General features: G+C 39.0%; 1 protein-coding gene across 17 annotated transcripts in view; it reads right to left on the bottom strand.

Annotated features, from left to right (window-relative positions):
• CAMK2D (calcium/calmodulin dependent protein kinase II delta) overlaps positions 1–16,964 on the bottom strand; it is a 317,101-nt gene that overhangs the window by 50,575 nt on the left and 249,562 nt on the right. For all 17 annotated transcript variants that reach the window (XM_070791027.1, XM_070791029.1, XM_070791031.1 and 14 more), the window contains exons 7-9: positions 16,597–16,699; positions 8,741–8,824; positions 1,362–1,456 (exon numbers count right to left, since the gene is read on the bottom strand). In XM_070791027.1, the coding sequence (XP_070647128.1) occupies positions 1,362–1,456; positions 8,741–8,824; positions 16,597–16,699 (282 nt within the window). The remainder of the gene's footprint in view (positions 1–1,361; positions 1,457–8,740; positions 8,825–16,596; positions 16,700–16,964) is intronic.

Raw genomic sequence — 16,964 nt, 5'->3', positions numbered from 1 at the left:
TTTCTGACCACAAATGAGGGCTGAATTCACCTAGATAAAAGTGGGTCCTTCTCTGAGTTTTCTAACTTTCACAAAGGCATTTCTTTACATCCACCAAGCAGTGAATGTGTAGAGTTATGTTTTTCGGGTGAAAAGTGAAAATGTTAGTGACTACTCTTTGTGACCCCGTGGACTGTAGCCCGCCAGGCTCCTCTGTCCATGCAATTTTCCAGGCAGGAATACTGGAGTAGGTAGTCATTCCCTTCTCCAAGGGATCTTCCCTACCCAGAGATTGAACCCAGGTCTTCTACATTGCAGGCAGCTTCTTTACCATCTGAGCCACCAGGGAAAAAGTGAAGCGAGGGATTCCTAGTTCTAGCCTGTAAAGATGGTGAATGCACTAAAATGGCCAGGTAAATCACAATTTGGATTAATTATGATTAGTCTGGCTAGAATGCAATGCTTCAAAATTATACATTTTAAATACCTGTGATACATCCATCTATCTACATGTTACATTTAGTCAGGGGAGTCCATGATACCTGATACAATACAATATAGCCTTCTCATAACTTCTCTCTTTACCACACTGCACTCTTAACTTGTGCTCACAAGGTGGACCCGTTATCGCCTACCCCTTAGTTAGCCCACTTAATAATACAGGAAAAGCATCTCCAGACCTGCATTCTGACTTCCAGAGGGCTGTGTGAGGTAAAATCAGAGGAAGTGGTAAATCATATTTATCAGAGGAGAGAAAATTACATCAAAGAGCACAAAGCTAAGCCATAAAGACAAAGTAGTTAAGGCCTTACTCTTCAATACAGACCTTCATTCATATGCCTAGTTTAAAATATACTAATGGTAAATTAAATGTATTGGAACTGTGATTTTCCAATATTTTTCAATTGTGAAAACCATTCTTCAATGAAAGGTTTCACAGAAGCTCACTAGATAAACAAAACAAAAACAGTCAAAGCTGACATAAAGGAACAATGTTCTATTTGATACATGGATCACTGCAAAATATTGTTAACATATAATTATGCAGTAAGCATTTGAAAATATAATTCAGCTAACAGGTAGTAACCAGTTCTAAAGCAAAAATACTTTAATTTTTATATATTTTAAAATGCACTAAGATTTAAAAGCTTTGACAAACAAGGTACTTCCTTAGAGACTTCATACTGTTTTCCTTTCGATTTTATGAAATAAAGGGCTAGAAGGAAATAGAAATTAAATATATATGTTACATATCTTATTCTTTTTTCCCAAAAGAGAGGAAAATAATAAGGGATATTATTAAAATAGCAATGAAAAATCTGTTTTTGGTAAATAAAAAAACCAAACCCAAATATAAAGCTATATGAATATTTATTACATACGTCATAAGCTCCAGCCTTGATCTGCTGGTAGAGTCTGTGTTGGTCTTCATCCCAGAATGGTGGATATCCAACCAGTAGAATGTAGAGGATGACTCCTGGAGGAAATGAGCATATTAACACAGTGTTAAGTCCCAGAAACTCCGAGAAGTTAAACAGGGCAGATCCACAATGATATTAAGCCACATCCGTTCGAAGACAGAAAACTAGATGATTGGTAAACTTCAGAGACATGTTATGATGCACTCTGAAGTGTTCCGTGGAGGGTGAATGCTGCTCCTCCTTTGCTCAAGGGCTCTGACAACGTGACAGTCCAATGCGTGCACCAAAGGATGAATTCTAAAGATGCACAGCAGAGCAACACCTCAATATGAAGCCCACCTCCACTGTGGCGACACCTGTGGCCTCCCTGAACCCTGTGTACACATGATCTCCCTGTGCTCTTATCTATTTAGATACCATGTGATTTTAGTCACTTTAGAGGTTGACATTTAAATATATAACATGTTATTATTTCCTATTAGTCATTTTGCTAATTAGGACAGTTTGTAGAGCAATGGTGCCCTGGTTACAGATTCATGCTCTAAATATCCAGGGTGCCTGGGAATGTGGGTACCATATAAGAAGATGAAAATCTTTTCTTCATTAATAATCTTAGTCTTCAAAGACAGCTTCTTCAATAAAACAACTAAACCAGTGATACTACAGAAGAGTATATACTACAAACAGGGAAAAGATAAGACTGAAATTGTGCATAAAATTCAAAGAGTTAAATGTTCAGCTTTAAGACAATGTAATATTTTTTTCATAAATATGTAATTATTGAGAAATTAATCAACATCCGATTTAATCTTTAAACAAAATTCTTGTATCCGGTAGTTTTTAACTTGCCCTGAAATCGAATCTGAGGTTTCAATGTCTCCTTGGATCATCGTCTTTGTCACCACATGTGCCTTCCTCCACTTTTGAAACATTTTATGACCCTGCTTAAGATCTTTCATTTCTAGCCCGCTGTCCCAGAGCAAAGTCTGCCGTTGCTCTGCTGTCTCCTCTGCTTTTCTCTGGCTGAGCCCCTTCACCAGGGAGGCCTGGGAGCCGTGGTAAGAGAGGTGACATGCTGCCTGGTGGGCCTGCATCTCCTGTCCCCCACAGCTGGTCTCTTCATTTCCTTACCTTTACTCTGTTAGGGACACTTAGCCCTGCTCCTGTTCACCAGACCCTACATATTTACATGACAGGCACTGTTGCAGCTAAGACGGCTTTAAACAAGGGTTTAATCACCCTAGGATTTTCTAACCTGCTTCAGGAAGACCCAGTTCAAAAAGCTGATCATGATCAGAATAAAGCATTTTAAACAACATTCTTAAATAAAAACCCAACAACGCTTTAAAATCAAGATCGAAAGGGACTTCACCACAGTAGAATTAAAAAAAAAGGACAGTGCAGAAAATCAAATATAATATTGCTACCTTACTTTGTAATACAAAAATGTTTTTTCTATCTTTCACTATATCACTCTTAATGTTCATTCATTTAAATTTATTTTCATATTTTTCCTATCTGATTTAACAGATGCATTTAATGATGATAATAATTATGATAATGAGTGTCTGGATGCAAGTAGAAAAGAGGATATACCTAATTAGCTTTAACCCTTTGCTATGGTTTAGGGGGTGAAGAAGAAAATCAGCTTTGCAATGGAAACAGTCTATAGTCATTTTAAAATACTCATTTCTCTAATAAACATCTGGAGTTAGGTTGTTATAAAATTATAAAACAGAGCCACATCTGCAACATTTAGCATTCTGGACCTGGGCATGGCCTGCTTCTGAAGCTTTGTTCTTGTGGGTTACATCTACTGGTTGACACTTGGTGTGGTACTTTTCTGGGAAGGGAGGCTCACAGACATTTCATTCCCTAAGAATCAGCACCCACTACGTTAATAAATGCTCATGATTTGTTTGATGGATGTCTACAAAAAAATATACTTTAAATACAATCACAGCATAAATATAGTAGATTTAAAAATACTTTCAGGCTACAAGACATCATTGAGCAGACTGATGTGAAACTGTCAGTTAGAGACGTGGGTTTGATCCCTGGGTCAGGAAGATCCCCTGGCGTAGGAAATGGCAACCTGCTCCAGTTTTCTTGTCTGAAAAATCCCATGGCCAGAGGAATCTGGTGGGCTACAGTACACGTGGTTGCAAAGAGTAGGACACAGCTGAGCACAGTTCTACTGCGCCTTCCTTAGTCTAAGAATAACTTATTTCATCAGCTGTTTGGTTACCCTGAGATCTGGCTCACAGAGAAAAGATAGGGTAATTAGTTTTTTCCTTCTTTAATAATCAGCTTTCAAAATAACACATTGGTTCCCCAAACATCCTCCAAAGGCCAGAATTTAGGTTGTATTTTGATTACTATTACTATGAGTGCATACATAAATTTAAAATTTTAATCCATTACTGTTATTTTTCTTATTTATCTTCTAACTGTCCTATCTTTAACCAGTCGAAGGCACTTCCAAGTGGCTCCTGAGTCCTGTTAATACAAGCTCTGTAGGCTTTAAGAGTTTCTGTTCTTTCTGGTCTCACCAGATGCTCTTGGATCATTACTTTTCCTAATCCAGATTTGGCATTAGCCACTTCTACAAGGAATCTTGACTTCTTACTGTGGCAAACAGTATACAGAGAGCAGACTGAGAAGTCTGAGGTGTGCTCTGTGGGAACTACACGTTTCTTCAACAAATAAATTGAGAAACAAGGAAAGAGGAGTGAGAAGAAGAGGGGGAGAGAGGAGCAGACCTTACAAATAACAGAGACTTAAGAGACCAACCTGGTAATGAAATTATGAGACAAAGGGGCAAAGAGCAAAATTACTACATATTTGATTATTTTAAACAATTACTATTACATGACATTTAAAAATATTTCTATATTATTAACATGTTTTTTAAAAAGTCATTTTCTTTTAGAGGTATTCATTAAAATATTATATTATTATATGACATTTAAAAATATTTCTATTATTAGCATGTTTTTTAAAAAGCCATTTTCTTTTAGAGGTATTCATTAAAATATTTATAGATATATTGATATGATGTTTGGATGTGACTTAAATAATCTTGGGGTGGAAGACTGAGTCAAGTGATGAAGACGAAATAAGATTAGCCATCAGTTCAGTATACTATTATCCTCTCTACTTTTGTAGAGAGAATTTTCTGTAACAAATTTTCCATAAAAGCTAAACTATTTGACACAGTCCACTTCATATAGCATTTTTTAAAAATGAAAATTAAAACAAGTTTTCATTATCTTATGTACACATTTGTGCTTGGAATATGCTAAGAGATGTTTGATTAATAAGAGTTGAGAAGCACTGATTACTGATTAGGTAGAAAGACTATATTATCAAGAACATTCAAAACTGATTTTAATAAAAGCTACAGCTTATAATCACATTAATGATCAAAACATTCTAAAGGCTGTTCTTATGAAAAAAAGGTGAAGCAGCAATGCTGAGAAACTCTTGGGAAGCCAGTGGGAAGTTAACGGAGCAGTCTAACAAGCACCCACTTCAAACTCTCAAAAATAAAGGGCACACCACGAGCTTATGTGCAAAATGCAGGTGGAGTTTGGAAATTAACTAGTGAGGGATAAGAACAGCTTCCTTTTATCCCTTACGCAAACCCAAAACCAAAACACAAAATAGGGAAATACTCTGGGACGTAAGGGGCCAGTGATGGGTAGAACAAAAATCTAAAAGATCAAGGCCAACAAATTAGCAAATTATTTTTCAGATGATGAAAACTATTTCTATCATGTGGTAGGGGTGGCAAACTGACAGGCTCTCTGGCATCAGGCTAAGGTGAATGCCCGTGCCTGCCGGGCAGGAGGGAGGGAGGGTGCCAGGGAGAGCCTGTGTCCATCTGTCTGGCAGTACAGCAGCCATGTAAGAACACAAGCATCTTGCTATTTGTTCTTTAAATTACTTTAGGGAAGCCAGAAACTGATAATTTCCAAAGAAATCTCCTGATAATTATATAATTTATTATATAAATTTAAAGATAAATGCCAATCCCCACCCCCATAAATGGTCCAAGTGTCTGGTCAATACAGCTGTAGATCACCTGTTTGCAATTTGTGCTCTACCGTCTAAGAATCCTAAATCTGCTGCCCCAAAGGAATTCGCAGCCAGCTGTGTTATGCAGCTCAATGGTGGTGTGCATCAGAAAGTTTGTGGAAATGCAAATTCCTGAACTTCATCACAGAGAATCTTATTCAGTGGTTTCATGGGTGGGCCCCAGAAAATTGTATTTTTCATAAGCGCTCAGGTAGGTCACCTTGAAGCACGTGGTCTGTGATCCACAGTTTGAAAAATATCAAGTCAGGGAAATAAATAAATACTATATCTAGAGAAGTATCTGAAAGTATGTCAGTTCAGAATAAGAGCATGTTGGTAGAGATTATGGGAAGAAAGCTCCAAGGGTTGAACACTAATGAAGACATGGGTTGTAAGGGATGAAGGCAGAGAGCCTTCTAAATGTGAGGCACAGCTGGATGGTCCAATGTAAGAGCCACAGAACTGGCGAAAGGAACACATGGTCCAGCAGGCTTGAGATTTCCAAAGGCAAATACTTTCTAAGAAAATGCTTGATGCTGACTTATTCCGGCTGAAATATGAAATGCTAAGGCTCAGAAATCACACAACTGCTGGAACTAATCTGGCCATGAAAGGAAACAAGGAACACATCCTCCTAAGATTTCAAAGGTTTGTTACAAGTTACAATATATTCTGTGACAGCCACTAGTTTATTATTACTCATAACTGTTCTGATATCTAATGCAGGTAGAGAAGTAACAAGACAAGCTGTGTGTCCACTATATTTTCAGACTTACATTTATTATTTTTTAAAACAAAGATGTAGAAGGAAGTTCAGTTAAAAACCAGTCATTCAGTGACATCTATAAACAACATTTGCTCACCCCACTATGGAATTATGAAAATAGTTATATAAGCAAGAAAACTATCTAAATCAACTTACTGTTGTTAACGGCAGAACACAGGACTATATTCTTGCTTCATTAATGTCTATCATTTACTTTCCAGTAATGGACTAGTAGCTTTCAAAGCCCAGATGTAAGTCAGGCTATATTCCGTGTGAGATCATTAAAGTAGTGGTGATAAGTATTTAAAATTTTCTGTGTATGGATTATTGTAGGTTTCTAATGAAAAAACTGCACAGATTTCTTTAAGCCATTATACCAAAGCCGTACTTCACTCTGTTCTGGGTCAATTGCCCAAAGGCAACCATGGTTGAGTACTTACAGAGTTTGATTCACAAAGATTACTTGCCATATTTCCTTTCTTTTCTGGGTTATCTCATTTTTTACCATACTATCCAATGTCTGCCTTTGCAAAGAAGTAGTTATTAAGAGCTAGTGTTGAGGGATGGTTGAAAAATAGATTCTCTCAAGATCTGCCATTACCTAAAAGCAGTAAATAAAGTATACATTACTTTGGCAGCTATTACAATAGGAATGAGAAAAGGTGTATCATCTTGTAAGTAAAGTGAATTTAATGTAACCTTCAGGACATATAATAAAATGATAAAACTATTCCAAAGAGCAGAGACCCAGAAATGTAACAAAAGGCATAAAAATCTCTTATTATGTTCCAGGTAGTGGGCAGTGTGTGTGTGTGTGTGTTTGGGTAATTTCCCCCAAATATGTAACACTATAATATCTAAGACACTTCTGCAGTTAACTATGTGATCCTAAGGACATTTTTCAGCATGCAACTAAAGGATGCCAAACTTTCTACAGAAAATAAGGGTTGGTGGCCCTAAATAGGGCAGGCTTGTCACAAAGGGATTTGGCTGTTTATAAAAAATTAAAAAAGCATGTAAAAAGAAAAGCTAAGGAGAGAACTGAGCAAAATGGAAGATAAGCCTATTCATGGGAAAACGAGCTGAAATCTGAAAGATGCCCTGTGGCTCTGAGTTTCTAGAGTCATTCATGAGATGTGTGTGTGTAAAAATTCCTCTTGGTAGTTCGAGGAGGCAAGTACCATTATCATCACCATTTTAAAAGCAGAAGCTGAGATACCGAGACTCACTCTGGTCTGGACCTGTCTGTACCACATCCTCTCTTCAGTGCTGGGTACCCCTCTAGCTGCCCCCCACCGCCCCAATAAAACCCATCCGCATCTGTCAGTCTCTTAACAGATCTGTGATGGAGGCTGATTTCTTACAAACAAAATATTTTGAGTTATCTGCCATTAACATGTAGACTTGAACAACAGCATTTTGTGCCTGTGCTTTCACCAAAAGGATTTTAGAGTTCCTGCTTAGGAAACAGTCTCAGGGACGAAGACAGAGCTTGGAGCTCACCTAAGACACTACCCTTTAAGTGACAATTCCAACTTTTTAGAATAATAATAGCCGTTTGCATTTCAAATTGCTTTATAAACTCTAAAAACCCTATTTGACCCTCATACAGATCTATGAAGGTCAAATACTTCTATTGTACAGGTAAAGAAGCCAACTCAGTGATGCTAAGGAGATGGGGTTAGCCAGTGCAAAGCAGACTTGAACTCCGGCATTGTGACTCTAAAAGCTGTGCTCTTCTCACATCTGCCTTCTTAGGCGTGGAAGTAACTCTAGAAGCCAAGATACACCCAGCTGGAGATCACACACCAAGTTGTTGGTTGTGCTAATGACACAGTGTCGGAAGCCTAGAGGGTTAGCTCCTGTCCAGTAACTCCAGCAGAAAATATTTCAGAATACCCCGAAGTACCCCTTTCATTTCAGTCTCCCACCTATTTGAAGTATATGCTGACACAGAAATTCTGCTATAAAAGCTGTGGTGGAAACTCTCCCCATTCTTTGAGCCTACACAGGCTACGTTTTGATTAGAGCTTGTTGCTAAAGGCCAGGCCTAAAACAGAGCCCAGTCCCCACAGGGCAATTTCATTCCTTTCCAAGATTCACTCATTTTCTCCTAATCCCTGCTGAGCATCTTGTGTTGCAGACAGGACAGCCGTGGTCAGGGCTCCCTGGAGGAGTTGAGAGGAAAGGAGCATAAACCCCACGCCCTCTGTGGGGGACACATTATGGCCCTATCTCAAAGTGCCTCCTGGGCCTCAGGCTTCAGCATCACCTGGGAACTTGTTAAACACGTGAACACTCTCGTCCCAGACCTACTGAATCAGAAACAGCAATCTGCTTTAACGGGCTCTCCAGGCGACTGTTGTAGGCTAAAGTCTGAGAACGTAACTCTTAAGTTGATTGCTAGAGAACATCAACCTCAGATTTGACAGATACTATTTTCATTGTAACAATAGTGGCATGCTGCAAACTTTGCATGAGGATGATTCCTTACCGCATGCCCACATATCCACTGGCTTTCCATAAGGATCTTTACGTAAAACTTCTGGAGAAAGATATCCAGGTGTACCAGCAAAACCTAGGGAAAACAGATGTCAATGAATGAAAACCAACTTGGCAAAACCAATATGAAATGGCGAAGGAAGAAAAACTTCTTTGAGCTTCTGTATCTGTTGATCTGTTTGTCAAGATAAGACAAGACTCTTAGGGAAATAAAATAACGTGGACGAGTTTCTCTCTGTAGCAGTCTTAACATCAATCTGTCCTGCATTGTAGCTAATTAGAAGAAACACATCTTTTTTTTTCCCCCAGATAGAAAAACCTTTCTATGGAGCGGCACAGTCAGTGTATATACTTCAGACTACTTGGTCAGCAGTTCTGATTCCTGTTCATGTGGAAGTTAAAACAAAACCTGTGAAAGGGTCAGAACATGCTACCCTATACCTGGGAAGAAATTAGGAGAAAACTGCAGAAGATGATACTTATCATGATGCCTACATAATATATTATGAGAGGTTGCTGTTGTTGAGTTGCTAAGTCATGTCTGATTCTTTGCGACCCCACAGACTGTAGCCCGCCAGGTTCTTCTGTCCATGGGATTTCCCAAGCAAGAATACTGGTGTGTGTTGCCATTTCCTTCTCTAGGCAATCTTCCTGATCCAGGGATCGAACCTGTGTCTCTCGCATTGCAGGTGGATTCTTTACCGCTAAGCCACCAGGGAAGCATTATTATGAGGCATATTTATCTATAAAGTGGGGCTTGCCTGGTGGCTCAGATGGTAAAGAATCTGCCTGCAATGCAGGAGTCTGGTTTCCGATCCCTGGATCAGGAAGAGCCCCTGGAGAAGGGAATGGCTACTCACTCCAGTATTCTTGCTGGAGAATCCCACGGACAGAGGAGCCTGGTAGGCTACAGCCCATGTGGTTGCAAAGAGTCGATATGACTGAGTGACTAACACTTATCTACAAAGTACAAGGATCCAAAACATAGATCCTGGGGATAAATTTAAAGCAAATTTTCAGTAAATATTTTTGATAGTGAGGTAGTCCATGAGAGGGGGTTGGGGCTGAAAGTAACTGAAGAACTCACTAGGAAAAGAAATGGGCTCATAATATATCAAAGAGCTCACTCTGTACTAATAAGCAATCACTGTGTACTTATAAGTGGCAACTGAAGAGAAGACTCAGGAATATTTAGATGAGTCACTACTGAACAAGTATCAGCTAGACTTTTAAGAGATGAGGTATGCGAAACTAGATGGCTAAAGAAAGTTTCCTATTAGATAAATCAGTACTTCCAAGAAGGTATACTTAAATGATAATTAATAGCTAGCATCTAGAGTAAAATACTTATTTATGAAAATAATGGTTTTCAAATAAAAAATATTTACTTTAAAAATTACCAAAAATAGCTATTGCTATTTGGAAATTTTCTTTAAAGGCATACGGAAATTGGAAAGTGTTCTTTAAAAGGATATATAATCAGGAATTTCTCTGACTACAAACCAGTGATGAAGCACATTGTGTATCTACTGGGACGCAAAGCATGCAAGAAAGGAGCTTTTCCCCGCCTCCAAAACAAATCTGTACTTAGAAACAAGCATATATGTAACAACACGGTTACAACAAAATTACATTTTGAGGCAAAGGATTTTGGATTTCACTTTTACCCCCTTTTTCATTGCCTGTCCTCTCCTCTGTTTGCTTTAGAGGAGGATGAGGAGGACAGTGAGAAGGAACTTCAAGAAAAGACCTGTATTGTTGTAGTTTAAGCTTTAAATGGACCACAGTGGATTCACCTCTACCTCAAACTTTGATAGAAATGTTTGTTCGGTAGTTGTGAGCTGGAAAGAACTATTGAGCAGCAGCGGTGGGTCCCCTGACTGACGTTCAAGGATTAGCTGAAGGAGTGATGTGGAAGTTTGCTACTCTAAGGTAGAGACAGGCACACTAGTTTCCAAGAGCTTTCTGGGGCTTCTCACTGCCGTATCTGCTCTCTCATTCCGACCATTCCTTTCCAACTCCTCCAAATGTTGAGACACAAAGGGAATCCAGTGGGAAACAGACTCCAAAGACCAGATTAAAGACAGGTCCCACCTGGCATTTTAAGATACTTTATCATCTGGTCCTACCCACTACTTCCCCTTCATTCACTCAACATAATATCTTCCTACTTCTGAGCACTTAACCTAAAAAATCTCTTTCAGATTTCTTGAAAATAAACTTTCCATTTTCACCCTTAACGATGCTTTTTCTGTTTCTTGAACCCTTGATTTTTTTGGTGTATGTGTGGGAGGGAGTACTTTTTCTCTAACATAGGGTGACTCTAAATTACTTCCATCTGCTACAGTTCTCAGTGGTCCTCTCTTTCTCTGAAGTGTGACTACCCTTTATATGCAATCTATAACCTCCCATCTAGAATTGGTAACCTTTAATGTATGTCTTAAATAACTTGGTAGAATACATGCCTGGAGTAGGAAATATTAACACTTCATCGAGGTAGAAAAGATAAAGAAGAAACCACTATGCAAGAAATGAAGTGATAATCCTAAGTGTAAATTATTATAAACCTCTTCTGGAGACTAAAATGCTAAGAGACACTTGCTCCTATTGAGCACAACCATCACTTGAGCAGTTAGGGGTCCTTACCCCTAAGAATAGCGAAGCCTACATCTACAATGCACAAATGTTAAAACAGTGCACTTTACAACGTGTTCTCATGAATACAGAAATACTGAGGGGAAGACAAACTAGGTTTGTTTTAGCATGAGATTAAACTCCTAAAACTCTAGTTTATTATGATATATACTATCAACGGGAATTTAATGGGAGCTTGCCTTCTTTAGAGACAGGGTATGTTTCTCATTCTGAAAAACCAATACGAATACCAGAAAGGATCAAAGAGAAAACAGAATTACTTACATACAGAATCCACTGCAACATACTGCCGTTAAAAAACCCTTAATATTTAAACAACAGACATAACAACATAATAGCAACCAAGCAAAATAATTCTTCCATAAGAAATAGATCATGGCAGTTATCCTTTTTTTCCTAATAGCAAAAAAAAAGAAAGAAAGAAATGGATTGCAAACAGCATATCCAATCCCACAGGAGAAACAGCTTATTCTCTTTGGTAAATCTCCTAGTCTACCTCACACAAGTGCTACAGGGTGCTACTACTTCTGGCCTTTTTGGCTCTGTACAAAAAAGACCGAAGAAGTAACACGGGAAAAACAAATATCTGAACTGGAAAATAAGGGAAAAAAATAACTGAACACAATAGAGAGCTTCTAGAGCGGCTTGAATAGTTTAATTTTTCTTATATGGAGTAGACCTCAAATTTATTAAAATAAAACTCTGTAGAAGCTCGAAACTCTGGCATTACACATAATGAAAAAAAGAGTTCTGCTTTTTTCTTATTAAAATAAATGTTTCCCCACTCAAAACCTTTACATCTTTTAAAATGTAAAATTAACCAAATACATGAGACTATGGCAGAAAACTGAATAAATATCAAAACAAATCATTCATACTAAAACATGCCTTTCCTCCTAAAACCTATCAGGCAATATTCCCAAAAGAAAGGCAGGACATCACATGCCCTTCACTTAGTTATCCAGGAGGAGTCACTGAAATTTGAGTTGAATGTGCTCAGTTGCTTGTTATGGCTGACTCTTTGCAACCCATTAAAAAAAAAAAAAAACAAACGTTAAAAGAAAGCTAAAAAAAGTATTCTCCTAAGCTTAGAAACTATGTTTGTTTATACTTATAAAATGATGGATTTTCTTAGACCTTAAAATGCATCCTTTAAAAGTCATTACCCTAATAGGTATCTTAGTAGGAACTTAACTGACTATCACCACACCAAAGAAAAAATGGGAATTTTACTTCCCATCTGTCCTTGTTTCTCTGAGACCAGCTTGCCTTGAGAAATGAATTATCACAATTTGAAAATTTGTGTACTTTTATATGGATGCTATTGCTTTCACTAGCCTGATATTTAGTCATTCACTCAACAACTTTTACTGTGTAGGCTGGTTCTGTGACCTGTTTCATTCCAAGACAGTTCTGAAAACTTACTGAATAGCTTTGAGAACCCAGGCATATTCCAATAGTCTACTTTAATGGTCTCGTCTCATAACAGCCTCATGAAAGAGTGTTTATTATTTCCATCTGCAAAAAGGACACTGAGCTTACAGAGTTAAAGCGACTTGCCTAGTGTTATGTAGTTGTTAAGAATCAGAGCCAGGATATCAGCTGCAGTATTTTAATTCAAAAAGCAGAAACTTTGTAGTGCACACAGTCCCTCAAACAGCTTGTGATCTAGCAGAAGAGATGAAATCTCACCCAAACAAGTGAGATTTCAGGAGCTCAACTTCAATACTTTTATAAGCATCATCCAAGTTGTCAGTGTTAAATTTGATCCTTGGCTCTGTAATAAGGCTTCTGGCTTATTCCTGATATCCAATTATCATCTTGTACATAGTTCTGGCAATCACATCCCTGCGCCCAAGTCCCTTTTTTGGTATCTTGTAAAGTGGGGTCCTGCTTTGTTCTAGAAAGGACTAGAGTTCTGTCTTGGAACCCAACTTGCAGGATTGTGACTTCCTCTACACAGATTCCCTTAAAATTCAGGGTTCTTGTCCTTTCTGCTTGTCACCTGGCGCTTGCTTGCTCCTGGGCACTTCTTAGCTCAAGCTGTCCTCAGGCGTACTTTGAACGCCCGCCTTATCTTAACTGGCCCCTTGCCTGAAGGCTATCCTTAAAGTCACCCTCCTACCAAATCTTTACTTAACAGAAACCCACTTATGTCCTCCTCTGCTCAAAATTTTTCACCAGATTCCTGAAACCTCTAAGATAAATGCTAAATCCTTCACAAGAACGTAAAATCCTTTCCTACTTCATCAGCTCCCCATCTTAGTATACCTTCTACTTTAGCTGTAATCAACCTATTGCTATTCCTGAAATAGAAAAAATTGTTTCATGCCTCTGAAATTTTGAATGTGCTGATCCCTCTGTCTGGAATGCCTTTATCTCCTTGCATGCCAGTGAACAAAACTCCCATTCAGCCACCAGAAAGGGGGAAGCCTTGTCCCAGTCACTGAAATTTCCACAATTCTTCTCTTGTGCTCCAGAGCACCTTACACCTGCTTCTGTTAAAGGTGCTCCCACGCTGCCTGCTAAATACTTATTGATAGGCAAATAGGAGTGTTTTGAAGGGCAGGACCTTCTAATTCATTTCTATATCTCCAGTGATTTGCTCCGCCCATCTTTGTGATAGCCCCAGTACTTCCTATTGGACCCCAACTCCTATAACTGTATGTTCTTTATCAGGGTAAATTATACTCTTTCCTAGGATAAAATGATGTCTCTGAATCTCAGATTTACAGCACTAATTCTAGGTCTACCTCCTTTCAGTTTGCAGTTAGTGGAATAGCTTTGTCCAGTTATATGACAAAATATGACACAACAAAGGACAAATTGGGAGGTATTAAGTTCACCTGGTAAGTGAGGACAACCTTAACGTAAAAGGCAGTATTCAACAGAGGTATCAGAGACAAGGATAATGGTCAGGCACCTCTGAAGCAGGACCAGCAGCACAAGATGAGGTCCTGAATTAGGCTGCCTTCAGAGGAGGTGGATAAGGCTGCCCCACCAGCCACTCCCGTTAAGTGGCTGGGGCAGATGAGAGAGAGACGGTGAATCCTGGGAGATCTGGGTGCTTTTCAGCACATGTGTATGTTTAGGGATACAGAAAACTACTTGTATAGAAAACAAAAGAAGCAAGCATTTCTTGAGCTCTCTTTCTATTTGTTGTTATTGTTTAGAGGATAAGCAATTCAAATTGAAGGGCATTTTGCCACTGGCCACAATGTGGATGGACCTAGAGACTGTCATCTTGAGTGAACTTAAGTCAGACAAAGACAAATATACGATATAGCTTCTATGTGTAGTTTAAAAGGTACAAATGAACTTTTTACAAAAGAGAAGTAGAGTCACAGATGCAGAAAACAAACATAAATTTGGGGTAAAGTACTGTAACATATTGGAGAAGGCAATGGCACCCCACTCCAGTACTCTTGCCTGGAGAGTCCCATGGACAGAGGAGCCTGGTGGGCTGCAGTCCATGGGGTCGCTAGGAGTCGGACACGACTGAGCGACTTCACTTTCACTTTTCACTTTCATGCACTGGAGAAGGAAATGGCAACCCACTCCAGTGTTCTTGCCTGGAGAATCCCAGGGATGGGGGAGCCTGGTGGGCTGCCATCTATGGGGTCGCACAGAGTCGGACACGACTGAAGCGACTCAGCAGCAGCAGCAGCAGTGTAACATATACACACTACCGTACTGCGAGTGGTAAAGAATCTGCCTGCAAATGCAGGAGACATAGAGACAGGGGTTTGACCCTTGGATCAGAAAGATCCCCTGGAGGAGGGATCACAAAAGGAGCCTGGCAGGCTAAAGTCCATAGGGTCACAAAGAGTCAGACACGACTGAGGTGACTTAGCATGCACGCACATACACACTGCTATTTATAAAACAGATAACTAATAAGGACCTACAGTATAGCACAAGGAACTCTACTCAATATTCTGTAATGGCCTATAGGGGAAAAGAATCTAAAAAAAGAGTGGATATACATATATGTATAGTTGGTTCACTTTGCTGTACATCTGAAACTAACACAACATTTTAAATCAACTATGAAAGTGAAAGTGAAGTCGCTCATTCATGTCTGACTCTTTGCGACCCCATGGACTGTAGCCTACAAGGCTTCTCTGTCCATGGGATTTTCCAGGCAAGAGTACTGAAGTGGGTTGTCATATCCTGCTCCAGGGGATCTTTCCAACCCAGGGATCGAACCTGGGTCTCCCACATTGCAGGCAGACACTTTACTCTCTAAGCCACATCAACTATGCTGCTGCTAAGTCGCTTCAGTCATGTCCGACTCTGTGCGACCCCATAGACGGCAGCCCACCAGGTTCCCCCATCCCTGGGATTCTCCAGGCAAGAACACTGGAGTGGGGTGCCATTGCCTTCTATGCACATCAACTATATTCCAGTTCTAATCTCAATACATTGGAAGCGAGAACAGAAGTAAGGTTGAAGCTTGTGGAGAGGTTATATTTTAGGACACCACGTGAAAAAACGGATTAATACTCGGAAATGGCAGAAAGAGAAGCATAAGAAATTCAGTGGGTAAAATAATTTATTTATCAAAACAATTCATAAACTTGAAATAATATAATCCAGAAATATTTAATACTATATATAATATAAATTTGTTTAATCTTGTCCTTACTTGCAAGGAAACAGAAATTTCATCATATAGAAATTTCAAAATTGTAGAGCAGAAACGGGCACTTTGATGAAACTCACACACACATATATAGATACATAACACCACGTATTATGTAAATTTCTCTATATATACTTTATAATATTTTAAAAATATTTCTAATCACAAAAGATGCAAAATATTGTGCAAATATGTACCTAGTTACATAGGAGATTTCAGCATCAAGTGAGGCTGTATTTGGACAATCAATTTTCTCTCAAATAAAGTACTCTTTGAATACTGCAATCCACCTATTAATTAATACAGCACCCATTTTTCATCAATTCTTTAAGAAAAAAAGTCTGGGTTACTGGCTTCTATTATATTTTCCCTTATTTTTAGACTTATACTTTTTTAATGTCACTAAAATTAGGTACTTATAAAAGTCCACTATCTTAAGACTAGCCAAGTTGTCAGAATGAACATTTCCGCTTTGTCGCGGCTAGTAAGTGGGATGGGACTGCAGCCCGAGAGTGAAAACGGCACGTGGGGGGAGAAGCCCTACTCACCAAACCACGCCTGCTGGTCTCCTTGGACTTCTATGGCTAAGCCAAAGTCGGCGAGTTTCACAGCTGCTCCCTTGGATTTGCTAGCTAAAAGCAAATTCTCAGGCTTTATTTAGAAAGAAAAGAGAGACTGATGTGAGAATCTATTTTAAGTGACTCTTCAAAACTAACATTTTGTAAGATTAGGAGGAAAAAAAAAAGTCATGCACTGTCCTCTCTTCCAGAGACTGTCATTCCTAAATCCCAGGGAAAATATGGTTAGAAAATGATTACAAACGATCATGTGTGCAGGCTTCAGACAGATGCATATATGTCCTGGAGAGATACTGGGCTGAAGAGAGGATACACTTGGGGAGAGTGCAAATGAATGG

Source organism: Bos indicus, chromosome 6 (genome assembly GCF_029378745.1).
Source record: "Bos indicus isolate NIAB-ARS_2022 breed Sahiwal x Tharparkar chromosome 6, NIAB-ARS_B.indTharparkar_mat_pri_1.0, whole genome shotgun sequence".
Taxonomy (NCBI): Eukaryota; Metazoa; Chordata; class Mammalia; order Artiodactyla; family Bovidae; genus Bos; species Bos indicus.
Note: the sequence above shows the minus strand (reverse complement) of the source record. Positions and strands in the feature narration are given on the sequence as shown.